This window comes from Salmo salar, chromosome ssa14 (assembly GCF_905237065.1).
Source record: "Salmo salar chromosome ssa14, Ssal_v3.1, whole genome shotgun sequence".
Taxonomy (NCBI): domain Eukaryota; kingdom Metazoa; phylum Chordata; class Actinopteri; order Salmoniformes; family Salmonidae; genus Salmo; species Salmo salar.
In genome coordinates, this window is record NC_059455.1 from 64611524 (window position 1) to 64639290 (window position 27767).

A 27767-nucleotide genomic window follows, 5' to 3' on the forward strand; every position below is an offset into this window, starting at 1 on the left:
AAGATTAGGCGACAGACAGCCTGCAGTAACATAAACAAATGAAAATTCTATTTTGTTCTTTGAAATTATAATTTTTTCGTATTCTAATGTTACCCAAGACATCCATAAACACAACCAAAATATTATTTATCCGATAGCGTATATGAAATGTACTTGCTAGACCTAGAATGTTGGAGTCAAAATGACTCGTTTGGTCCCTCGAGGCCAGGATTTTCTAGTGTTAAAGAAATGGGAGATGCAAGGCGTTCACATTCAACCGAGGAAGCTCCAAAAAAAACATGAGGGAATTGCAGAAAGGGCTGTTGCCAGCATCGTGAAGGTGTGACAAGATCATGGTCCACACTGGGGATGCACATATAAGATAGTCTACCCTGAGGTTCCACTCTGAAACCGTGGTGCGACAACAAGCAACCGCACCTCTTCTCTGTACATCCACAATCTGGACACTGAGGAACAGAGCATTTTCACATGTATAGACATACATAAACCAACAGGTATGTAAATAGTCTACAGTGCTCCTATTGCCTGTTCACAGGCTTGGAGTAGGACACACAAGTATAATCCTCCATATCCATATATTACATGGGGGAGGTGTTCCTCTCGCCAGAAAGGGCTGACTGCAAGTAAATCTAGGGGATCGGCTGATAAGAGTACAGCTGAATGGGAATCCGATTTTAAGTAGACCTTGGTTTCAAGACGGAAAAAGGTGGAGGGTGTGTGTGCGTGTACTTGCACACTCTTAGCCTTGTGTTTGTGTGTGTACTGTGTCTGCGTTGGTGTAAACCAGGGGAGGCTGGTGGGAGGTGCTATAGGAGGACAGGCTCATTGCAATGGCTGGAATGGAATTCATGGAATGGTACCAAATATGCTTGACTCCGTTCCATTGATTCCGTTCCAGCCATTACAATGAGCCCATCCTCCTATAGCTCCTCCCACCAGCCTCCTCTGGTGTAAACAAGCATGTCTATAATTGTAAGACCATATGAGTCGTGTAGCACCTAGTTTAGGACAGCTGATCTACTGTCCAGTAAGAAGATACAGCAACCTCTATTCATCATAATTTCTGAATGGTAAATAATACCAATTTCTAAATATACTCCAGAAATCACCCATCTAAATCTTTTTATGGCCACAATATGGAAAGGGATACAGTGCCTTACAAAAGTATTCATGCCCCTTGGCGTTTTTCCTATTTTGTTGCATTACAACCTGTAATTTAAATGGATTTTATTTGGATTTCATGTAATGGACATACACAAAATAGTCCAAATTGGTGAAGTGAAATGAAAAAAAAAATACTTATTTCAAAAAATTCAAAACGGAAAAGTGGTGGGTGCATATGTATTCACCCCCTTTGCTATGAAGTCCCTAAATAAGATCTGGTGCAACCAATTACTTTCAGAAGTCACATAATTAGTTAAATAAAGTCCATCTGTGTGCAATCTAAGTGTCACATGATCTGTCACATGATCTCAATATATATATACACCTGTTCTGAAAGGCCCCAGAGTCTGCAACACCACTAAGCAAGGGGCACCACCAAGCAAGCGGTACCATGAAGACCAAGGAGCTCTCCAAACAGGTCAGCGACAACGTTGTGGAGAAGTACAGATCAGGGTTGGGTTATAAAAAAATATCTGAAACTTTGAACATTCCACTGAGCACCATTAAATCCATTACATGTTTGGTGTTCGCCAAAAGGCAGGTGGGAAACTCCTCAAACATATGGAAGAAGGTTCTCTGGTCAGATGAGACTAAAATTGAGCTTTTTGGCCATCAAGGAAAATGCTACGTCAGGCGCAAACCAAACACCTCTCATCACCCCGAGAACACCATCCCCACAGTGATGCATGGTGGTGGCAGCATCATGCTGTGGGGATGTTTTTCATTGGCAGGGACTGGGAAACTGGTCAGAATTTAAGGAATGATGGATGGTGCTAAATACAGGGAAATTCTTGAGGGAAACCTGTTTCAGTCTTTCAGAGATTTGAGACTGGGATAGAGGTTCACCTTTCAGCAGGGCAATGACCCTAAGCATACTGCTAAAGCAACACTTGAGTGGTTTAAGGGGGAACATTTATATGTCTTGGGATGGCCTAGTCAAAGCCCAGACCTCAGTCCAATTGAGAATCTGTGGTATGACTTAAAGATTGCTGTACACCAGCGGAACCCATCCAACTTGAAGGAGCTGGAGCAGTTTTGCCTTGAAGAATGGGCAAAAATCCCAGGGGCTAGATGTGCCAAGCTTAGAGACATACCCCAAGAGACTTGCAGCTGTAATTGCTGCAAAAGGTGGCTTTACAAAGTATTGACTTTGGGGGGGTGAATAGTTATGCACGCTCAAGCTTTCTGTATTTTTGTCTTATTTCTTGTTTGTTTCACTAGAAAAAATATTTTGCATATTCAAAGTGGTAGGCATGTTGTGTAAATAAAATGATGCAAACCCCCCAAAAATCAATTTTAATTCCAGGTTGTAAGGCAACAAAATAGGAAAAATGCCAAGGGGGGTGAATACTTTTGCAAGCCACTGTATATGGTCTCATTCTTTATGCATCCACCGATATTGCTTACGTTGTGTGTAATGATGCTCTTTTTATATTTCTGTTAATAGTTTGTATCTTATGTGTTGACATCCATTTCTGTTATGGGGAGCTGAATCAGCCCCCGGTGCATAGCTTTGTGTAAGCAGACCACACATTACATCCGCTGAAGCCTGCCGATCAGCTCCACGCTAAACAGGAAGTATCGTCTGAGGCTGGTCAGCCTAAGGGGGCGGGGTCTATCGCCCTGCCCGTGACACTGCCGACAGTGACCCGAAAGAATAGCATCACAACTACTAGTACAACTACTAGTACGACTACTAGTACGACTACTAGTACGACTACTAGTACAACTACTAGCAACCTACTAGTCAGTGACAATTAGGTGGGTTTTTCAAGCTTAAAATCCAGTCTATTGGTAAAACCCTTAAAGTTTTTTTACAGATCAAGTTGAATGTGTAAAATAGCTGTTCATACTGTAGCTTGTGCTATCGGTGCATACTTTTTGTTGTGTGTGGGTATTAATATGCTCGCTAACGCCTGTGTCTTCCCTACTGTATGCATAGATTGGGATTACCCAATCGTACTCTAGTGAAGTAGTAGATGTGTCATGTTATTTACAGATTGTAAAAAGTTAACGGAAAGAGGCTGCAAGCACTGAATGAAACAAGCGGAGGATTCAGAAGGGGGGTTTGTAGGGGTATTGTAGGCCGATAGAACAAGATATCCAATGATATCCTGGCTTTTTTTAGAACGGACGGCCATTTCACAGAACAAAGCACCCAATTAACATATTGGTTCTTATGAAGACATATGATGAAAGATGGGGAGAGGTTCGTTCGATGACGTGTGTGTTGTGGTCGCCCCCAGTTTCTTAAAGATGGGCAGAAGGGTTTCTGCTAAATGTTTACTTACACAGTAACGTTTCACAGAGTGCAAAAATGACCATTAGCAAGGATAGGGTATGAAACAAAAGAAAGATCTACAACAGCACCAATGAACGCAGTGCTCTTGAACAAGGTTGCACTTTCTGTGCCCAATGGCCCTTGTTTGGACTTGAAGACCAAACGCCACAATGAAACAAAAGAAAACATCCTATAAGTCACTTTCTTTCTTTGAAAGCCTGGTGTGAGCTTTAAGAAGGGCCAATCAAAGTGCCCCCTCCTTGGATTTCAATGCCTTAAAAAAGGTCTCATTTTATGAGTACAGTACTTCAAAACAAATTCAGCGCATTTCAGCGTGAATAAAGCATAGTATTCAAATCACATTCAGATTGGTGAACTGAGAGGGGCGCGTCTGCCTCCGTTGGTTGTGTCCCGACCAATAGAAGCTGGAAAAGTTGGGAGACTTGATTGAAATATTACGCACCTGATTATGGCAGGTTTGGGGTAAACCCAAGAGTAAAACCAAAGACAGAGTAAGCCACTCGTCATATCTATGCGTACAGCAATGTATCTGAATAACCTACGAATCCCACAAGAAGCAGAGAGGTCTACCGGATATCGCAGAAGCATTTACACTCAAAGCTGAAGGCTACAAACTGAAGGCTAACTCATGATAAAACTTGTATATGTGGTTAAAAATGAGATATATCCATGTGTCTTAACCCCTACTGTGAAAAAGTATGTGTTTCTGGAAGAAGTGTTTGTTTTTGACAGCATATGGTCTTTTGGAGCTGTATCAGCTTGGGGGGATGTAATGAGTGAAGAAGGGGTGGTGGGGTTTGTGTGAGCGGGACGTCAAAACCAGCAGACATGGTGAAGTCCCAGTACCAGGGTGCCAGAACTAGAACCCCTGATGGACCAGAGCAGAACCTGGTTCCTAGGTCAGCTGGTGGGGCGCCTCCAGCATCTCCATGAGGAACGTGTCGATAGGGGTGTCGCCAATCAGCTTGAAGAAGAACAGGTGCTCCAGGCACTTCAGGCCAATGGAGCGTAGAGCTGGCAGCCGGAGGAGGAGCTTAGCGAACCTGGGGCGATGGGGGAGAACGAGTGAGGTCAATCATGGCGGTAACGTGGGAGTATTGTGTGGATAAGTGCTATAGTATGTCTGTGTGTTTCTCTTGTACCTGCCCTGCTGGTCGGGGTATCTATGTTTACAATAGGACTCCAGCGATGCGTACACCTTCTCCCTCAGCAATTCCACTTCACTGGAGCTGGAAAGGCCCTTGGCATCTGAACGCAGGAACAAACACCGGCATTATAGCACTGAGATGAATTAACGTGTGACTCTTCCTGACATCATGCTATATTTGGGATGAAATGGCTTATCTTGTCTCAAATCATTATTTGAGCGGATATCATTACCTGGGTTGAAGAGGATGATGGCTCGGAGGCACCCGAGCTCGGTCTTGTCCATCTGCATGTCTCTCATCTTACTGACCAGCTCAGTGAGAACTCTACAACCGGGGTCGAGGAGAAGGAGGTGTGACAGAGGGACGAGAGAGTGGGAGGAGATGGGTTAGCATCTTCTCTAGGGTTCACCACAGTTCCACTCAACGATGCAGCAGTTAAATAGAGAAATTAACAAGGGCAGGGGGGCTGGGATACAAGTCTAACATCCTCTTTACACTTTGTATTTACACTTTACACACAATCTACACATAACCTTATAAATTATAGAAATTGCAACAAAGCAATAGCCCAAACCACCACGTATTTATAGACTACGGCACATCGCAATAATGTTGGGTAATGTAATAATTCAATAAGGACAGAAAGAACACAAAGGGAGGAAAGTAAGCAGCCTGTGTTTTGTCGACACTGCGCCAGCGACCAGTCGAGCCTAATGTCCGACAGAAAAGAGGAGAAACAGAACACAACACTCACTGAAACACGTGCAGACAAGATACACACGACCCGCTTTTATACCTGGGCATATTACAGCACTTTCTTTGCCAGATTTGTTCATTCTCAACAACTGGGCCAAGATTGTTTTTGGGGGGGTGGCGTTATTTGTTTTGTTCGTTGTTGATAGGGGAAGGTGGGTGTGTAGTGATGTCATTACCTGTCAAATATGGCCCCAACCTCTGCATTGTGCGCACTCTCCCTGTGTATGCAATTACAATGTGTTATTACAATGTTATTACACAGTTACATTGTTATTACATTGTCCCCCCGCGTTGGTTTGGGCCCAGAGGAACAGGTAAGTTAGACTCTGCAGTGCATTTTGGTGCCCAGTTCCACTTCTGGGAGTAACAGGCTACAGGCTCTTGTTGATGGAGACTTGACCTGATGAAAAGGTTTTTAGATAGCACTAAAACTACAGGAAGTAAAGCACCAAAACTACAGGAAGTAAAGCTTGAGGAATGACAAAAATACAAAGATATGACAATGTAACACAGCAACAAATAGATCAGAGACGTTTGGGCAGAAACACGATCAAGAGGAGAAAAAGTAAAAAGTTCTATGCAGTATTAACCAAGACCTCTGCTTAACTGAACTACTGTAGTGTTTTAGGCATACTTCATTGATAATTCGATAATTATCATATACAACTTCCTGGGTAAGTACGCATAATGAAAAAAATTCTAAATGTAACTGGTTTATCCAAATCAGCACAAAAAGGGTTATGTGTATTATGCATGAGCCAATGACAGTGGAGCAGGAGAATAGGAAAATAGAGGAGCGTGATAAATAGGCATCAAAGGAACAATGCAGTAATATGATCAGGGCAGTTTAATCATGTTCATTCAACCCATTTGGCATAAATCATAAAAGAATGCAAAGAAAATAATATTGTATGAATCAAACAAAAAAAAGAGAAGTGAGGATAAAAACATGAGAATTGAGAAATGTCAAAAAATAAATCAAAAAACCATTCACTGGACCACAAGGATGTCTAGATTGCGATGAATCTGAAACAAAAGCCTGCAACCGGTTAATCCAAGATATGCTTAAATTCCTGTGGGAATTGGGAGTCTTGCAGCTTATGAACTATTCATAAAAATGTAGTTACTGTGTAATAAACAATGAATTCACACCATGTGATGTGGCGACCCTACTGAGTTGGGGTGGGCACGCCTGTTCTTTGAGAGCTGCGATGAGCGCAGGATTTTACTCAAGACAGGTGCCATGCTACTGAATAAAATACTGACATCTGCCAATGTAAAACAGAATAGATGAATGTGTGGCTGTGATTGGGGTGGGGTGGAGGGGGTTATCCTAGTGAAATCAAGGGCGACGTCTACATGAAGCATTAGTCGCCAGCGTCCTGGCACGCTGTGTCATTCTAGAGGCAGACTAAGCAGTAAAGGCTCAGCAAGTCAGAGCCAGACACGCAGCCAGCAGAACCCTGGGAAAAAAAGTGCAAAGTTCTCCATTCTCCCTTCAGTCAGGAAAATGATTCAGCTCATTTCAACAAATCATCTGGACTCCAAAGAGAAACGGACATTTAATGAACAGTAAACTGCAACAGGCATAATTGGCCACCATTTCAATGCTTCAACGGATGACTATGACAGAAAGTGTATATATGACGGCGTGTATGATCAAATAAAACAAACGGCCATTACAAAAACACTAGACATTTATTGTTTAAACCAATGAAGAACGCTTTAATCATTCAGAGGCACTTTTTTTCAATCTTTCTCCCTGAAGTTTATGACCTTCTCTTTGAAAATTAACATGCAAAAGGTTGCTTCTATGTGCTTCACTGAGGTCCAACGCACGTGTGTGTGTGTGCCTGTTACCTGTCGAAGATGACTCCCACGCCAGCGCTGTGGGCGCTGTTCCTGTGCACATGCAGGCCGGTGGCCAGTAGGATGCCATCTTTCACGCTGATGGAGCGGTGAGAGAAGGAGGCAATCAGCAGCTCGTTCCAACCTGGAGAGAAGAGACAGACCGGGTTATCCATGTATTTGTATTTATTAAGGATCCCCATAAGCTGCTGCCTTGGCAGCAGCTACTCTTCCTGGGGTCCAGCAACATCAAGGCAGTTATAAACAATTCAAAATATTACATGACATTGCACTTCATAACACTTTTCCTAAGTCCCTCTTTGTGGCACCTGACCCCACGACTGGACAGTAAGTCCATGTGCGACAAAACCAGGGCCCGTAGGACCTGCAGAGTTGGGACCAAGTCACTATCATTCGAGTCCCGAGCAAGTCTCAAGTCACATGGTTTGAGTCTCAAGTCACAAGGTTCGAGTCTCAAGTCACAAGGCCTGAGTCTCAAGTCACAAGGTTCGAGTCTCAAGTCACAAGGCCTGAGTCTCAAGTCACAAGGTGCGAGTCTCAAGTCACAAGGTCCGAGTCTCAAGTCACAAGGCCTGAGTCTCAAGTCACAAGGTGCGAGTCTCAAGTCAAGACTCGAGTCAAGTCCAAGTCGTGCATTCTAAGAGCAAATCAAGTTGAGTCACGTTTTTCAAGTCAAGTAAAAAATACATATATACAAGCAACAACTTTGTCTATTTATTGAGGCTACCAGACAGCCATTTTCATTATTTTGTCTACAACACATTTTGACTATGTACTTGTAAAATAGGGAACTTGTAGCAGGCATGAAATCAGTAGAAGGCAAGGCAGGTTGACTGCTCAGAGTGTAGATTTATTTACAGGTCTTGATGATCCAATGGTGAAAGCGCCATTTCATACCAAATATACAAGTAGATTTACCAAATATACACGGGCAATAGCCCAAAAGAAATAGCCTTGGCCCGTGTATCAGGCTTAACTGGCTCTATCTTAACAGACACAGGTAGAGGGCAAGACTGTGCAGCCTCTCCTGGAGAAACCACATGGAATCTGTCTAACAGGAGCTCAAACAGGTAGGCCTACATTATATACGAACTTGGCCCCCAGGACCATATAATTACCCAACTGGCAATTACAACAAATCAACTGATTCTACAATGTAAAAGGACATTTTTCACATCAATTGTTACATTTGTCTTAATCAGATTTAATAATAATAATAATTTCAAACCCACGCATACATGGAACAATCATTTTCTCTTATTCAACTCCAAAGTGTTCTATGAGCACTGAGGCGCGCCCGCTCCAATTACGCACAACAGAAATGACAGAAATATAGGACACAGACACACAGAACTCTGACATAAACCGGAAAATATGAACAAAGGAAACCATATATTTAATTAAACAAACAGAACTTCTACCTCATGAGTCTTGCGAACGTTCATGCGCACTATAAAGTGCACTGCCTACTCAGAGCAGGGTAAGAAATGGTTGGCTAAATGAAAATGTGTTGTAGGCCTATCAAACATGAAACGGAAATGTCTACGTGTTGCAATAAACGGTACGGGATGGAATGATGAAACGCTATTAATGACTTTACTATTAAATGGAATATACAGTGCCTTCGAAAAGTATTCAGACTTTTTCCACATTTTGAAACGTTACAGCCTTATTCTAAAATGGATTAAATAAAAAATAAAAACTCAGCAATCTACACACAATACCCCATAATGACAAAGCGAAAACAAGTTTTTATAAAAATAAAAAAAATACCTGATTTACATAAGTATTCAGACCCTTTGCTATGAGACTCGAAATTGAGCTCATGTGCATCCTGTTTCCATTTATCATCCTTGAGATGTTTCTACAACTTGACTGGAGTCCACCTGTGGTAAATTCAAATGATTGGACATGATTTGGAAAGGCACACGCCTGTCTATATAAGATCCCACAGTTGACAGTGCATGTCAGATTAAAAACCAAGGGATGAGGTCAAAAGAATTGTCCGTAGAACTCCGAGACAGGATAGTGTTGGGTCACAGATCTGGGGAAGGGTACCAAAAAATGTCTACTGCATTGAAGGTCCCCAAATACACAGCGGCCTCAATCATTCTTAAATGGAAGAAGTTTGGAACCACCAAGACTCTTCCTAGAACTGACAGCCCGGCCAAACTGAGCAATCGGGAAGCATGGTGGTGACAGTATCATGCTGTGTGGAGGTTTCTCAGCGGCAGGGACTGGGAGACTAGTCAGGATTGAGGGAAAGATGAACGGAGTAAAGTACAGAGAGATCCTTGATGAAAACCTGCTCCAGAGCGCTCAGGACCTCAGACTGGGCACGAAGGTTCACCTGCCAACAGGACAACGACCCTAAGCACACAGCCAAGACAATGCAGGAGTGGCTTCGGGACAAGTCTCTGAATGTCCTTGAGTGGCCCAGCCAGAGCCGGACTTGAACCCGATCGAACATCTTTGGAGAGACCTGAAAATAACTGAACAGCAACGCTTCCCATCCAACCTTACAGAGCTTAAGAGGATCTGCAGAGAAGAATGGGAGAAACTCCCCAAATACAGGTGTGCCAAGCTTGTAGCATCATACCCAAGAAGACTTGAGGCTGTAATCACTGCCAAAGGTCCTTCAACAAAGTACTGAGTAAAGGCTCTGAATACTCATGTAAATGTAATATTTCCGTTTATTTTTATTTTTTTAAATTTTTAGCAAAAAAAAAAATATATATGTTTTCTCTTTGACATTATGGGGTATTGTGTGTAAATTGATGAGGGCCATTTAAAAAAAGGCCGTAATGTAACAAAATGTGTTAAAAGTCCAGGGGTCTGAATTCTTTCCGAAGGCACTGTACATTTACCACATAGGGCCTATGCATTTAAAAGTGTGAAAGCAACAGGAAACATTTCAACAAGAGAAAAGGCACTCTGTGCAAGTGAAGAGTCTTCGCCACAGTAATAATTCATTTTAACATCAAATTCCAAATGCATGCTTCATAAGTAAATGATCAATTTAAAGCAATTGCTAGGCCCACATACTAAAAGACCAAAAGGCCTATTGTCACGTCCTGACCAGTAAAAGGGGTTATTTGTCATTGTAGATTGGTCAGGGCGTGGCAGGGGGTGTTTGTTTTGTGTGTTTCGGTGTTTTTGGGTTTAGGTTCTATGTTCTCTATTTCTATGTTTATATCTAGTTTTCTATTTCTATGTTGAGTTTTTGGGAATGACCTCCAATTAGAGGCAGCGGATTGTCGTTGTCTCTAATTGGAGGCCATATTTAGTTGTGTTTGTTTCACTTGTGCTTTGTGGGTGGTTATTTTCTGTATAGCCTGTGTGCCTTATGGAACTGTTTCGTCGTTTTGTTTATTTTGTTTAAGTGTTATCTTTAAATAAATTGAAGAAGATGAGCACTATATCCGCTGTGCCTTGGTCCAATCCTTACGACGCCCATGACACCTATGCCAGTAATTGTTGCCCCATTGCTGGGGAGCTTGCAAAGTAAACAGTTAATGTTATTGATGGAAAAACATTTTTGAAGTTGCATATTTATTTATTATAGAGCTCCCTATAATTTGACGTTTGCGCTGCACCGATCCTATAGCTGTACAGCAAATCAGCAATCTGCTCGCCAGCTCATCCAACCTGTGTTGATTGACAGTATGCTGGTGTAATCAGAGTGCAGAGTTTGCGTTTCACTAAACAATCTGTTGCAACTTACATGTTTTTTTTACAAGGGCGATGCGGCTACTGTCTCTGGCTGCGTGAGTAATCCACGGAGACTCTGTGCCACAAAATGAGTGACAAAACATTACAAAACCTGGCCAGATAATATCAAGTCATCAGTCAAAGTTGAGTCCCGAGTCTTGAGGATCCAAGTCAAGTCTCAAGTTATTTTATTTTCTATCAAGTTGAGTCTCAAGTCATCAAATCAGACTCGAGTCCAAGTCATGTGACTTCAGAGTCTACAACTCTGAGGACCTGCCTTGTTTATAGTGTTGTTAAGAAGGCAGAGCAGTGCTTTATCATGGACAGACTTCTCCCCATCTTAGCTACTGTTGCATCAACATGTTTTGACCTACATAGACACTAACCTTACTCAAGGCTAGTAAGGGGCCTAGACAGCTGCCATGGGGAATTCCTGACTCTGCCTGGATTATGTTGGAGAAGCTTCCATTAAAGAGCACCCTCTGTTCTGTTAGACAGGTAACTCTTTATCCACAATATAGCAGGAGGTGTAAAGCCATAACACATACGTTTATCCAGCAGCAGACTATGATCAATAATGTCAAAAGCTGCACTGAAGTCTAGCAAAATAGCTCCCACAACTTTTTCAGCATCAATTTCTCTCAGCCAATCATCAGTCATTTGTGTAAGTGCCGTGCATGTGCCGTCCTTCCCTATAAGTGTGCTGAAAGTCTGTTGTCAATTTGTTTACTGTAAAATAGCATTGTATCTGGTCAAAATGTGTGGGTACTGTATTATAAAAGATAGTCCACGAGGAGAGAGACAGGGTTATCAGCCTATCCATGTAGGGCTGTGTACGGCTGTGATTTAATGAGGTCAAAGCTGCGCAGGGGTGTGCTCATTAGGGTGCATGAAATAAACGTTTTAAATGGAAAACAAACATTTTATTGGATATGTCCAGGTATTCCTCCCTGCTTCAGTTTGCTTTCTTCCATTTGGTGGCAATGAACATGAAAGGCGAAGGCTTTTTGAACGTACCGGCACGTAGCAGGATGACCTGGTCGTCCATGGCCAGCTCAGAGAAGTGGGGGACCCTCTTGGCCCACTCCACCAGGGTAAACAGCTGCTTGTCTGCAGCCTGGCAAATGTTGGTGACCGGGTCGTTGGGCTGGAGAGAGAAACAGAGGGAGAGAGACTGGCTTCAACATAGGGTACAAAATAGAGACTAGAGGCCTTTGGATCACATTTTTTTTAAAGTGGGTCTGTGGTCTCAGAATCTACTGTATCACAACAAATTGTTGGTGCAGTCGCACAATCCCATGTCTAGAAATAATAATAGACAGTGTGAGGAACGAAGTAAGAGAAATTGGTATGTGTGCATCGCAGGGCCAGATGGTGGGTCACACACAGAAACACACACACACATATTTACCGAGCTGCCCTCAGAGCTCCCGTCGGCATGCACCTCTGTCTTCTGCTCTATGGCCATCTCGGCCTCCAGGATCTTTTCCACGGGCATCTCCTCGTTGACGGCGCTGGTCGACTCCGCCTCACTCTCCCGCTCCTTGTTCCTCTGGCGCTCTTCCTGCACGGCTACAGGGGCACAGGAAGGGCCGAGGGAAGGAGAGGGGAAAGGAGGGGAAGAGAGTTGGTGGAGCGAGAAGGAGAGAGGCACAGGAGGGGAGGGAGGGTGAGAGGGGAAAGAAAGGGAGGGAGTAGGACAGATGGTGAAAAGAGAAAGAAAGGGCAGGAAAAGGCAGTGAAGGAGAGAGGGGGAGAGAGCAAACGGGAAGCAAAGTGAAGAAAAAAGAGAAAGGTGAGATAAGGGAGGTGAAATAAAAAAGGGAGGAGAAATAGGGAAAAAATAAAGAGACCAAGAAAAAAGTAGAGAAAGAGAGGATTGTAAGTAAAGCAGAGTGAAGAATAACAGGTAGTGAAAAAGAGAGAGCGAGATACACAGATATGTACATTTCCCGGTTAGTTCAAACAACAATGCTTTCTTTACCTTTCACCCCAGGGGTCTCAAACTCAAGGCCTAGGGGCCACATCAGGCTCGCAAGCTGCTTTCTTGTGGCCCCAAGACTGATATCTGATTCCCATCAGCCCTCAAGAGGATTTTCCTATTACAATCAACCCACAATAAGGTTTCTTCCTATGGCACATTACAGGTTATATATCCTTGGAGTCACCCCAGACCACATAAACTGGCACAACAATACCAATCATCGGTGCACCACTATCAGAGAATGCAGGGAAATATGTTAATCAGACCCTGACACCACAGTAATACATGATTGCAATACGATTATCCACAATGTCAGTGATACTGACAACACTAACACTTCTGCCCCACTAGAAGCGTCGCGCTGCGTTGCCATTAGCATTGTGTCAATGTGATGTTTTTCCTGCTACAAGCACATCGTTGCTAGTGGTTGTACTAAATTATTGTGTAATTACACAAGTTGCTTTTGTTTAACTTGTGAACCTTGCTGGTCAATGTAGCTAGCTAGCTAAACTCAGCAAAAAAAGAAATCACTGTCTACTGCGTTTATTTTCAGCAAACTTAACATGTGTAAATATTTGTATGAACATAACAAGATTCAACAACTGAGACATAAACTGAACAAGTTCCACAGACATGTGACTAACAGAAATAGAATAATGTGTCCCTGAACAAAGGGGGGGGGGGGGGTCAAAATCAACAGTCAGTATCTGGTGTGGCCACCAGCTGTTTTAAGCATTGCAGTGCATCTCATCCTCATGGACTGCACCAGATTTGCCAGTTCTAGCTGTGAGATGTCACCCCACTCTTCCACCAAGTACCCGGACATTTCTGGGGGGAATGGCCCTAGCCCTCACCCTCCGATCCAACAGGTCCCAGACGTGCTCAATGGGATTGAGATCCGGGCTCTTCGCTGGCCATGGCAGAACACTGACATTCCTGTCTTGTAGGAAATCATGCACAGAACGAGCAGTATGACTGGTGGCATTGTCATGCTGGAGGGCCATGTCAGGATGAGCCTGCATGAAAGGTACCACATGAGGGAGGAGGATGTCTTCCCTGTAACGCACAGCGTTGAGATTGCCTGCAGTGACAACAAGCTCAGTCCGATGATGCTGTGACACACCGCCCCAGACCATGACGGACCCACCACCTCCAAATCGATTCTGCTCCAGAGTTCAGGCCTCGGTGTAACTCTCATTCCTTCAACGATAAACGCAAATCCGACCATCACCCCTGGTGAGACAAAACAGCGACTCGTCAGTGAAGAGCACTTTTTGCCAGTCCTGTCTGGTCCAGCGACGGTGGGTTTGTGCCCATAGGCGACGTTGTTGCCGGTGATGTCTGGTGAGGACCTGCCTTACAACAGGCCTACAAGCCCTCAGTCCAGCCTCTCTCAGCCTATTGCGGACAGTCTGAGCACTGATGGAGGGATTGTGCGTTCCTGATGTAACTCGGGCAGTTGTTGCCATCCTGTACCTGTCCCGCTGGTGTGATGTTCGGATGTACCGATCCTGTGCAGGTGTTGTTACACGTGGTCTGCCACTGCCAGGACGATCAGCGGTCCGTCCTGTCTCCCTGTAGCGCTGTCTTAGGCTTCTCACAGTACGGACATTGCAATTTATTGCCCTGGCCACATCTGCAGTCCTCATGCCTCCTTGCAGCATGCCTAAGGCACGTTCACACAGATGAGCAGGGACCCTGGGCATCTTACTTTTGGTGTTTAGAGTCAGTAGAAAGGCGTCTTTAGTGTCCTAAGTTTTCATAACTGTGACCTTAATTGCCTACCGTCTGTAAGCTGTTAGTGTCTTAACGACCGTTCCACAGGTTTATGGTTCATTGAACAAGCATGGGAAAGTGTTTAAACCCTTTACAATGAAGATCTGTGAAGTTAATTGCATTTTTACGAATTATCTTTGAAAGACATGGTGCTGAAAAAGGGACGTTGCTTTTTTTGCTGAGTTTATTAGCTTCTTGACTTCATAAATCTTTGTACAATGACCAGTGTGGTATAGTCGAGGCCATATGCAACCAAAATCAACTTTATTTCTCATTATTCCAAATCACAAGATAGAATGAAAGCGCGCGTCAAGTATTGAACCTCTGCGATTCTTGAGCTTGGACGCTGACATTGGATGTGATGCAACGTGAGTGCTACACGGGCAGTGAAGCAGCTTTCATTGATTTAAAAGGAACCATTTCCTCAACGGCTGACGGCAATGCCGGACGCCCGATGGCTATAGTGTAGCAGGGCCGTAAGACTTACTTTGCGTCTGATAATTGGAGTTTCAGACCCCTGTTTCATACCAATACATTCTGCAATGTACCTCACACAGAAATGGGCCATCACAACAAAACAACATAAAATATTGTTTCTCACACACTCCCCATCACTCCTTCCCTCCCTCTTTTCTCCTTACATCTCTGTCGTTCATCTTGGACCACTACAGAAGAAGGGAGAGTGAGAGAGAAAATGAGAGGAAACAAGAGGGGAGAGAGGGGGACAGGGGTTAGTGTTTACAAGGCTCTCCATCCCCCTCTCTCCACCTCCTTTTCTCGCTCTTTCCATCCCCTTTGAGTACAATCAATACTCTCCGCTTAGAAATGTATATTACAATATTCTAATAAAATCTTAATGGCTCTTAGACATCTTTATTATACATAAATTATTTCAGTGGATTTAAAACAGATATTTGAAACAGTTTCATAGCAAGTAGGCTATACAATCTTTTTATCAACAATGTCAACGTTATTTCAGCAAGACGGTTGGTGAGTAGAGGTTTTCCGGTTAGGGTACACCTGACTACACACAAGGTGTCCCATCAATCTTCGTTCTACTTTCTTACTGTAGCAAGTCAGACCCAGATCCTAGCTCTCCCTCCATGTCAAGCCTTTACCCTTCCTGGTGATAGTGTTGCCCTTTAATAAGATATATTGAATGCGAGTTGAGGCCAGCAGACTGCTAGGCTCCCCCCTTACCTTCCCTCTTCATGCCACAGGCCAGGCACTTCTGGTAGCGACAGTACTGGCAGCGGTTGCGCTGGCGCTTGTCCACCAGGCAGTCCTTGTTGTCCCGGCAGGTGTAGCTCAGGTCCTTGCGCACCGTGCGCTTGAAGAAACCCTTGCAGCCCTCGCAGCTGTACACTCCGTAGTGCTTACCTATAGAGAGAGAGAGAGAAACAAAGAGGAAGAGAGAAAGACAAGAGAGAGGAATGTAAAAAAGACAAGACAGAAAGAGAGGGAAGAGGGGGGATAGAAAAAGGAGGGAAGGTAATTTCAGTAACAAACCACTTTCAATAATTCAGGTGCAATGCCTGCAGCACATAGTTCTTCAGGTGTGATGGTAATGAAAGTACATTAAGTGTTTCAGACCGTTTTAGTAGAAACTGAGCTCGTAAATAAACTGAGTAAATGCTTCGCACGGACAAGAGAGAGATGAAAAACTATTCCCTGCTGGGTTTTTTATTTTATGCAGCTTTTAAAAAATGTTCTATGAAGAGGAAAGGAGTAGTTCACCCCAAAATCAAGGGTTATCTGATGTTTCCATACCTCAAGTGGTATAAGTCCATGTAGCCAATGCCATCTGTTGTGTAGATCCCACTATGCACAGCAGAAATCTGTGGGTGTCAATCCCAAATTCATGGGAAAAGAAAATCGACACCACCTAACTAACTTTCATTCAACGCCTGTCAAATTTTGGGCAGAACAATCCTTTAATAAACAAAGCATATCGCACCACAAGTGCGTCTCTCTCTGACACAAACCCTCAATCCCAAATCAAAATCCCACCCCAGCCTGTCCTAAAGATCGAAGAGTAAATCGTTCAACTTGTCTTCTCACAGGCTGGGTGGGATTTCTGCCATATTTCTTACACCATTCAATTTCTCTCTGATCTCCACCACAAGTGCATAGGGTCTAGGGGCCGATTTGGGACTCACCGGAGGAGCGGTCGCCGCAGATGGCACACAGGCGCTTCTGGGAGAGCATGGGGCCCCCTGGGCTGTGGCCCCCCAGCCCGAACGGAGGCTTCACGTCGTCCGAGCTGCTGACCGCGTGCAGTCCCGACATGGACACTGTGGAGTTGATCTGGAGGCCGAGAGAAAGGGGGGAGGATAGGGGCAGGAGTGAGAGGGGAACTACTGAATTGAAGGGGGTAGGAGGAAAAGTCACTTATGTGTGAGGTACTGACAGCACGTCAGTCATTAGTTCGATTACTTGGAGCCATCGATGCAGTTGTCATAAAAAAACAATTTACCTTCATGCATTTAACAATGACATACATACTGCCAGTTCTCTCTTTGAGTGGGCTGATTGATCATTATTAAAGCAACATTCAATTTCCCGTTCGCACACCCAGGCATCATCGGCTGAGACAGGAGCATCTGGGCCTCGCCTCCCTCGCCCACAATGCAGTAGAGATTACAGAGCACTTCTCACCAACACCAGCTTAAGCAGAATCAGAGGGAAAAAGTGAAATGGGGGGAGGAGAATGACAGCGAAAGAGCCAGGGAGGGAGAGGAGGAAAAATAACACTGAGAAGGACCATCTGACATGAGAGAAGATAGAGGGAATAAAACAAAAAAGATAGTGAAAAGAAGAGGTCGGGGTGGGTGTCTCACTTCTATATTCCTGGCATACATATTGATCTATGAAGTAGAAAGAAAGGGATAAAGTAAATGCAGGGGAGGAAAGAAAGAGAAAGAGAGGCACTCGGGGATGGACAGTATGGGTATTTGTTTGGATATTCACTACAGTGCTGCCACTGTGAGCCCCTTGGACAAATAATATTGGACCTAGATGGAAAGAAAAAAAATGGCAATGTTCACAGATGCACATACATCCAAAGTAGATTTAAAAACTGTACTTTGTGCATGTGAATTTATGCTTTTTATGTATATCTTTCATTGAAAGATTGCAGAATATGTCCTCTATTTTCTAGACATACACAGGAGGACAGGGAGAGTTTGACCTTTTGATGTGTGATTTTGAGGGCAACCAATGATTCATCCACTGGCACCCTTCATCTAAAATGTCAGAAATGAATCATTACTGAAATCATTTCATATTTTGGGGGGTTTTAAAAGTCAGAACACGTTCAAAGAGTACGAACGAGAGACAAATAGCCTACTTCTATCTAACAATTAAGAGCAGGGAAACATGTTAAAAAAGTACCCAGATAATGCTGTTTCATGGTTGATTTTGCAGACAAACTGAATTGTATTGATATTGATATTACATTTTTGCATCTGAGCTCCTAGTGTGCGGCTCGTTTCTTTTTCTTCTAGAAAAACGGAATTGTTACATGGACTTTTAAGAATTACAATATCTATACTGAACAAAAATATAAAACGCAACATGTAAAGTGTTGGTCACATGTTTCATGAGCTGAAATAAAAGATTCCAGAAATTCTCCATACGTACAAAAAACGTATTTCTCTAAAATGTTGCGCACAAATTTGTTTACATCCCTGTTAGTGAGCATTTCTCCTTTGCCAAGATAATCCATCAACCTGACAGGTGTGGAAAATCAAGAAGCTGATTAAATAGCATGATCATTACACAGGTGCACCTTGTGCTGGGGACAATAAAATGCTCACCTTCTATTTTGCCCTGTTTATCAAAAGCATTGGAAAAACTTGTCAATAATCAACTGACTGTCTTTCTTGATGTCTATAGTATTCTCTCTGGTATGCAATCTGGTTTCTGCTCAGGTTATGGATGTGTCACCATTGCCCTTGATTCTAAGCAATGTTGTGCTGCTATTTTTATTGACTTGGCCAAAGCTTTTGATACGGTTGAGCATTCCATTCCTGTGGGCTGGCTAAGGAGTATTGGTGTCTCTGAGGGGTCTTTGGCCTGGTTTGCAAACTACCTCTCTCAAAGAGTGCAGTGTACAAAGTCAGAACATCTGCTGTCTCAGCCACTGCCTGTCACCAAGAGTGTACCCCAAGGCTCCATCCTAGGCCCCACGCTCTTCTCAATTTACATCAACAACATAGCTCTGGCAGTAGGAAGCTCTCTCATCCATTTATATGCAGATGATACAGTCTTATACTCAGCTGGCCCCTCCCTGGATTTTGTGTTAAACGCTCTACAACAAAGCTATCTTAGTGTCCAACAAGCTTTCTTTGCCCCTAACCTTGTTCTGAACACCTCCAAAACAAAGGTCATGTGGTTTGGTAAGAAAAATGCTCCTCTTCCCACAGGTGTGACCTCTGAAGGTTTAGAGCTTGAGGTAGTCACCTCATACAAGTACTTGGGAGTATGGCTAGACGGTACACTGTCCTTCTCTCAGCACATAACAAAGGTTAAATCTAGACTTGGTTTCCTCTATCGTAATCGCTCCTCTTTCACCCCAGCTGCCAAACTATCCCTGATTCAGATGACCATCATACCCATGCTAGATTACGGAGACATAATTTTTAGATCGTCAGGAAAGGGTGCTCTCGAGAGGCAAAATGGTCTTTACCATTTGGCCATCAGATTTGCCACCAATACTCCTTATAGGACACATCACTGCACTCTATACTCCTCTGTACACTGGTAATCTCTATATACCCTTTGCAAGACACACTGGTTGATGCTTATTCGTAAAACCCTCTTAGGCCTCACTCCCCCCTATCTGAGATGCCTACTGCAGCCCTCATCCTCCACATACAACACCTGTTCTGCCAGTCACATTCTGTTAAAGGTCCCCAAAGCACACACATCCCTGGGTCGCTCCTCTTTTCAGTTCACTGCAGTTAGCGACTGGAACGAGCTGCAACAAACACTCAAACTGGACAGTTTTATCTCCATCTCTTCATTCAAAGACTCAATCGTGGACACTCTTACTGACAGTTGTGGCTGCTTCGAGTGATGTATTGTTCAAATCAAATCGAAAACCTTACAGTGAAATGCTTACTTACAAGCCCTTAACCAACAATGCAGTTTAAAAAATATGAATGAGAATAACAAATAAAAATAACAAGTAGTTAAAGAGCAGCAATAAAATAACAATAGGGAGACTATATACAGGGGGTACCAGTACAGTCAATGTGCGGGGGCACCAGTTAGTCGAGGTAATTAAGGTAATATGTACATGTAGGTAGAGTTATTAAAGTGACTATGCATAGATAATAACAGAGAGTAGCAGCGGCATAAAAGAGGGTGGGGGGGCAATGCAAATAGTCTGGGTAGCCATTTGATTAGATGTTCAGGAGTCTTATGGCTTGGAGGTAGAAGCTGTTTAGAAGCCTCGACTTGGCGCTCCGGTACCGCTTGCCGTGCGGTAGCAGAGAAAACAGTCTATGACTAGGGTGGCTGGAGTCTTACCATTTTTAGGGCCTTCCTCTGACACCGCCTGGTAGAGGTCCTGGATGGCAGGAAGCTTGGCCCCAGTGATGTACTGGGCTCTACGCACTACCCTCTGTAGTGCCTTGCGGTCGGAGGCTGAGCAGTTGCCATACCAAGCAGTGATGCAACCAGTCAGGATGCTCTCGATGGTACAGCTGTAGAATATTTTGAGGATCTGAGGACCTATGCCAAATCTTTTCAGTCTCCTGAGGGGGAATAGGTTTTGTCGTGCCCTCTTCACGACTGTCTTGGTGTGCTTGGACCATGTTAGTTTGTTGGTGATGTGGACACCAAGGAGCTTGAAGCTCTCAACCTGCTCCACTACAGCCCCGTCGATGAGAATGGGGGCGTGCTCGGTTCTCCTTTTCCTGTAGTCCACAATCATCTTCTTTGTCTTGATCACGTTGAGGGATAGGTTGTTATTCTGGCACCACACGGCCAGGTCTCTGACCTCCTCCCTATTGGCTGTCTCGTTGTTGTCGGTGATCAGGTCTACCACTGTTGTGTCATCGGCAAACTTAATGATGGTGTTGGAGTTGTGCCTGGCCATGTAGTTATGAGTGAACAGGGAGTACAGGAAGGGACTGAGCAAGCACCCCTGAGGGGCCCCTGTGTTGAGGATCAGCGTGGCAGATGTGTGGTTACCTACCCTCACCACTTGGGGGCGGCCCGTGAGGAAATCCAGCATCCAGTTGCAGAGGGAGGTGTTTAGTCCCAGGGTCCTTAGCTTATTGATGAGCTTTGAGGGCACAATGGTGTTGAATGCTGAGCTGTAGTCAATGAATAGCATTCTCACATAGGTGTTCCTTTTGTCCAGGTGTGAAAGGGCAGTGTGGAGTGCAATAGAGATTGCATCATCTGTGGAGCTGTTAGGATGGTATGCAAATTGGAGTGGGTCTAGGGTTTATGGGATAATGGTGTTGATGTGAGCCATGACCAGCCTTTCAAAGCACTTCATGGCTACAGACGTGAGTGCTACGGATCGGTAGTCATTTAGGCAGGTTACCTTAGTGTTCTTGGGCACAGGGACTATGGTGGTCTGCTTGAAACATGTTGGTATTACAGACTCGGACAGGGAGAGGTTGAAAATGTCAGTGAAGACACTTGACAGTTGGTCAGCGCATGCTTGCATTACATGTCCTGGTAATCCGTCTGGCCCTGCGGCCTTGTGAATGTTGACCTGTTTAAAGATCTTACACACATCGGCTGCGGAGAGCACGATCACACAGTCGCCCGGAACAGCTCTCATGCATGTTTCAGTGCTATTTGCCTCGAAGCTAGCATAGAGGTAGTTTAGCTCGTCTGGTAGGCTAGTGTCACTGGGCAGCTCTCGGCTGTGCTTCTCCTCATAGTCTGTAATGGTTTGCAAGCCCTGCCACATCCGATGAGTGTTGGAGCCAGTGTAGTACGATTCAATCTTAGTCCTGTATTGACACTTTGCCTGTTTGATGGTACATCGGAGGGCATAACGGGATTTCTTATCAGCTTCCGGGTTAGAGTCCCGCTCCTTGAAAGTGGCAGCTCTAGCCTTTAGCTTAGTGCGGATGTTGCCACAAACAGTCATGGCTTCTGGTTGGAGTATGTACGTACAGTCACTGTGGTGGGGACGTCATCGATGCACTTATTGATGAAGCCAATGACTGATGTGGTGTACTCCTCAATGCCATCATTTGACCACTTTTTTATTGACCGAGTCACTGGTGCTTCCTGCTTTAATTTTTGCTTGTAAGCAGGAATCAAGAGGATAGAATTATGGTCAGATTTGCCAAATGGAGGGCGAGGGAGAGCTTTGTATGTGTCTCTGTGTGTGGAGTAACATGCTGATAGAAATTTGGTAAAACAGATTTAAGTTTCCCTGCATTAAAGTCCCTGGCCACTAGGAGCGCCGCCTCTCTATGAGCGTTTTACTGTCAAATTGTTGTCTCTACCTTCTTGCCCTTTGTGCTGTTGTCTGTGCCCAATAATGTTTGTACCGTGTTTTGTGCTGCTACCATGTTGTGTTGCTACCATGCTATGTTGTCATGTGTTGCTGCCATGCTGTTGTTGTCTTAGGTCTCTCTTTATGTAGTGTTGTGGTGTCTCTCTTGTCGTGATGTGTGTTTTGTCCTATATTTGTATTTTATTTTTAATCCCAGCCCACCTCATGTTTCAGCATGATAATGCACGGCCCTATGTCGCAAGGATCTGTACACAATTCCTGGAAGCGGAAAAAGTCCCAGTTTTTCCATGGCCTGCATACTCACCAGACCCATTGAGCATGTTTGGGAAGCTTTGGATCGACATGTACGACAGCTTGTTCCAGTTCCCACCAATATCCTGCAACTTCGCAACATCCATTGAAGGAGTGGGACAACATTCCACAGGCCACAAACAGCCTGATCAAATCTATGCGAAGGTCAAATCTATGTCACGCTGCATGACTTAAAATGGTGGTCACACCAGATACTGACTGGTTTTCTGATATACGCCCTTACCTTTTTTAAAGGTATCTGTGACCAACAGACCCATATCTGTATTCCCAGTCATGTGAAATCCATAGATTAGGGCATAATGAATTTATTTCAATGGACTGATTGAAATTGTTGCATGTTGCGTTTATATTTTTGTTCAGTGTAGATATGTATTGTTTCAAGTTAGCCTTTGGTAGTTCTCCGCAATTTCACTTGACCTACAGTGCTGGGAATTGCCAGGGATATTATCACAACGCTAAGCTGTCGATACGATATGTATTGCGATTCTCACGATTCTATACGTATTTAAATTAGATACTTTGATTTTATTGCGATTCAATGTTCCAAACATATTGCTCAGCATATTTCTGCTGCAGAGGGACAAGACAGAGCCATGATAATACGATTTGTGATCAGTCATGGAAATAAAAGTGCTGAAAACAAAAATATGGAATACTGGAGTTTTGGTGCAGGTATAGCCAACTAGTGCACAAATAATATAGCAATATTGCCAAAACGATACAATATATCGTCACACATAATATCCCGATATGTAACTGTATCGATTTTCCCCCATCACCATTAACCTACAAAATAAATCACAGTATATAGCAAATTTTGGGGGCCATAAAATAGCAGCCAAGGTTAATTTACCATAAAAGTGCTCTCAACAAGTGATATTCTTCTCAACCAATCACCAAAGAGGCTGATGATGCTGGCAGAGACGCACATGTTGACTGCAGCCTATCAAGTCTCACAGGCCACTAGTGTAAAGCAGCTTTTATTGACCCATAACGCTAACTTCCCATCTCTGAATGGCCCTGAGAGGTGATGGATGAAAGATAAGGCAGAGGGAGAGGAGTGGTAGAATAGAAGTGCTAGCTACCTGTCTGGAACTCAGGGCTCACCTGGGGGCTGCTAATGGGGCCGTAGCCCACCGAGGGTGTCCCGGGCAAACATGGCGACCCCAAAGAGGAGCTGATGACAGAGAAGGGCGAGCCCATGCTGCTGATGGGGCTGTTGACGGCCAAGGTGAAGGGCGGCAGAGACGTCATGGCAGCAGCTGTGGGGGTCAGGGGGGGTGAGCGCTGGCCCGAGGGAGGGGAGGACACAGAGGAGCTGTCTGGGCTGCGGGAATCTGGTGAAAATGACAGGGATTACATGGCAGAGAGTGATGATACCCTACATACAACTCAAGTTTAAGAAAATATAATTATTGATAGTTTCCCTAGCCTGTTAGGGCTAGGGGGCAGTATTGACACGGCTGGATAAAAAACATACCCGATTTAATCTGGTTACCACTCCTACCCAGTAACTAGAATATGCATATACTTATTACATATGGATAGAAAACACCCTAAAGTTTCTAAAACTGTTTGAATGGTGTCTGTGAGTATAACAGAACTCAAATGGCAGGTCAAAACCTGAGAGATTCCTTTACAGGAAGTGGCCTGTCTGACCATTTCTTGAACTTCTTTTCCATCTCTATCTTTTACTAAGGATCTCTGCTCTAACGTGACACTTCCCACGTCGTCCATAGGCGCTCAGAGCCCGGGAAAAAACAGAATGTCGTCATTCCAGCCCCAGGCTGAAACACATTATCGCCTTTCTCAAGTGGCCGATCAAGGGACTCTGGGCTTATGCGCGTGACCCGACCGCCCCCGCCTTTGTGATTTTTTCCTCTGTTTGCCGAAAAGGAGATTCCCTGTCGGAATATTATCGCTTTTCTACGAGAAAAATGGCGTAAAAATTGATTTTAAACAGCGGTTGACATGCTTTGAAGTACGGTAATGGAATATTTAGAATTTTATTGTCACGAATTGCGCCATGCGCGCGACACTTCTTTACCATTTCGGATAGTGTCTGGAACGCACGAACAAAACGCCGCTATTCGGATATAACGATGGATTATTTTGGACCAAACCAACATTTGTTATTGAAGTAGCAGTCCTGGGTGTGCAATCTGACGAAGACAACAAAAGGTAATCAAACTTTTATAATAGTAAATATGATTATGGTGAGTGCTAAACTTGCCGGGTGTCTAAATAAGCGAGCCCGTGATGCCTGGGCTATGTACTTAGAATATTGCAAAATGTGCTTTCACCAAAAAGCTATTTTAAAATCGGACATATCGAGTGCATAGAGGAGGTCTGTATCTATAATTCTTAAAATAATTGTTATGCTTTTTGTGAACGTTTATCGTGAGTAATTTAGTAAAATGTTAGCGAATTCCCGGAAGTTTGCGGGGGTATGCTAGTTCTGAACGTCACATGCTAATGTAAAAAGCTGGTTTTTGATATAAATATGAACTTGATTGAACATAACATGCATGTATTGTATAACATAATGTCCTAGGGTTGTCATCTGATGAAGATCATCAAAGGTGAGTGCTGCATTTAGCTGTCTTCTGGGTTTTGGTGACATTATATGCAGGCTTGAAAAATGGGTGTCTGATTATTTCTGGCTTGGTACTCTGCTGACATAATCTAATGTTTTGCTTTCGTTGTAAAGCCTTTTTGAAATCGGACAGTGTGGTTAGATTAACGAGAGTCTTGTCTTTAAATAGCTGTAAAATAGTCATATGTTTGAGAAATTGAAGTAATAGGATTTTTAAGGTTTTGAAAATCGCGCCACAGGCTGCAAGTGGCTGTTACGTAGGTGGGACGCAAGCGTCCCACCTAGCCCATAGAGGCTAGCTACCATGAAGTTAGTCGCCATACCCTAGCTCAACACCAACAATTTAAAATAAGCCACCAAAATACTTCCAATCCCGATTAAAAGGCATATACAGTGTAGCGCAGTGGTCTCCAACTGGTAGATCTTCAATGCATTCCTAGTGGATCACCAAACATTTCTGTAGAAAAGCCCAAAATAAAGGCTTGCGCTCCCTTCCTCTGCTGAGACTAATGCCGTGTTCCATACAACTGGCAACTCGGAAATCTCAGACTTCCGTGCGTTCAAGACAACTGGGAACTCAGGAAAAAAGTTCCCAGTCGAGTTCCCAGTTGTCTTGAAAGCACCATGACCATCAGATGCAGGTACCATCAGTCCAATAAAATAAAAAAGCTAATTATTTGCGAATTGTTTCAATTCATGCTCAGCTGTGGCTCACAAGTGCTACACCAACTGATCTATTTTGTTATCAAAGCTCGAGTTTTGTAATATAATACAGTCTGAGAAGAACAATATTGGCAGGCCAGGCATATAGTCAATATGCTGTGATAATGTATTAGGCCAGGCATATAGTCAATATGCAGTGATAATGTATTAGGCCAGGCATATAGTCAATATGCAGTGATAATGTATTAGGCCGACTCCACAAACCTCATTCTTACAGAACTGTTTTTATTAGGTTAATGTTACATTTTTAAAGAAATAAATCTGAGCGATAGATCTCGGCTTGCTTTTTCTTTTTGGTACTTTTACCCCCTTTTCTCCCCAATTTCGTGATATCCAATATCCAGTCTTGTCCCATCGCTGCAACTCCCGAACGGACTCCGGAGAGGCGAAGGTCGAAAGCCATGCGTCCTCCGAAACACGACCCCGCCAAGCCGCACTGCTTCTTGACACATGCTTGCTTAACTCAGAAGCCAGCTGCACCAATGCGTCTCCTCCGTACAGCTGGCGACCGAAATCAGCGTGCATGTGCCCGGCCGCCACAAGGAGTTGCTAGAGCGAGATGGGACAAGGACATCCCAGCCGGCCAAACCCTCCCCTAACCCGGACGACGCTGGGCCAATTGTGCACCGCCTCATAGGTCTCCCGGTCGGCTGCGACACAGCCCGGGATCAAACACGGATCTGTAGTGACGCCTCTAGCACTGCAGTGCCTTAGACCGCTGCGCCACCCAGGAGGCCCACGGCTTGCTTTTTGACTGATCGGTTGGCTGGCTTCAGGACCATACAGATGGCTCAGAGCATGGCAGGAAGGCTGTTTGCCCAGCTGGCTGGTGGATTGCTCAGAGCATGGCAGGAAGGCTGTTTGCCCGGCTGGCTGGCTTTAGGACAGCGCATAGATGCAGCTCTGCATTGAACAGTGCAACTTCTCTCAAAACAGTGCAGAGGTGAAGATGGCAGTAGATGGCTAGTTAACTGCTGTTTGACTTGACATGAAACTAAACTAGAGTTTTTTAACCTGGTGCTGAGCTACTGCGTAGCAGCTAATTGCTATATGACGTGTGTTGTAGAATGTTAAGTTCCCTATCGACTAAGGTGAATGAAGTTACAGCAGCCAATGTGATAATGGATGGAGTCAATTTATTATCATATTTTTTTGCATTTGGAGTTTTTACAGTGTAGAAATACAATAAATGAGCTTCAACTTTATAATAACCCCCCTCCAACCCCTCCCATGTCACTTTGCCATACCCTAGGTTAAGCAGAAATTAAGCTAGGCCTTATATATCTCTGGGAATAATTATGTATAAGCAATAATTAATAACAACAACCACGTTTCCATCCAACCATTTAATGTGGTTGAATAACCTAACATGAAAAAAGTAATGACAGGGCTGATGGAAAAAGGAAATGCTGGTACAAATTTAAAATGCCGACAGACAATTTTTTCGTTTAACATGGTGGGATCTTTTTGTGTGCAAATATAATGTGCAAATATTGATATCATAACCATCATATCGAAGTCATGCCGTGTGGTCTTCCCACTACGACTCGGGAAAGCATGCAGTTTATTAGGCTACAGATGAAATACATTCACAAGGTGGTGAATGTGCAAGGTGATGATGAGCTTGATGCTCCTTTTGAATAAATATCGAGGGTCTTATTCTGATGACATGATGATCGATGCTTGGCTGCCGTTTGATATATACAAATAATGTTGCTCTTATCCATAATAATCTCATAATGTGGGTAGCCTACCCGTACTGTATCTGGGACCTGTTGGCTAGAGCGCATGTACCAAGACCAGCGTGGGCACATTTGCTATATAAGGGTTTTCGTGACAAAACCGTCAGTTGAAAATGCGATCGAAACAAATTTAACTTGTCTTTTTCTACATGTACATGGGAATTTGACGGTAAAAGTTATTTTCATGTG

The 27767-nt window shown here is 43.9% G+C and overlaps 1 protein-coding gene across 1 annotated transcript in view; it reads right to left on the reverse strand.

Moving 5' to 3' along the window:
• Window positions 1-2619: 2619 nt before the first annotated feature.
• LOC106569952 (retinoic acid receptor RXR-beta-A-like) overlaps window positions 2620-27767 on the reverse strand; it is a 30008-nt gene continuing 4860 nt past the window's right edge. The window contains exons 3-13 of the mRNA XM_014141731.2: window positions 23625-23854; window positions 16870-17017; window positions 15911-16090; window positions 15352-15375; window positions 12362-12522; window positions 11968-12097; window positions 7231-7363; window positions 5547-5588; window positions 4847-4938; window positions 4609-4714; window positions 2620-4509 (exon numbers count right to left, since the gene is read on the reverse strand). Coding sequence (XP_013997206.2) covers window positions 4362-4509; window positions 4609-4714; window positions 4847-4938; window positions 5547-5588; window positions 7231-7363; window positions 11968-12097; window positions 12362-12522; window positions 15352-15375; window positions 15911-16090; window positions 16870-17017; window positions 23625-23854 — 1394 coding nt within the window. The 3' untranslated portion in view covers window positions 2620-4361. The remainder of the gene's footprint in view (window positions 4510-4608; window positions 4715-4846; window positions 4939-5546; window positions 5589-7230; window positions 7364-11967; window positions 12098-12361; window positions 12523-15351; window positions 15376-15910; window positions 16091-16869; window positions 17018-23624; window positions 23855-27767) is intronic.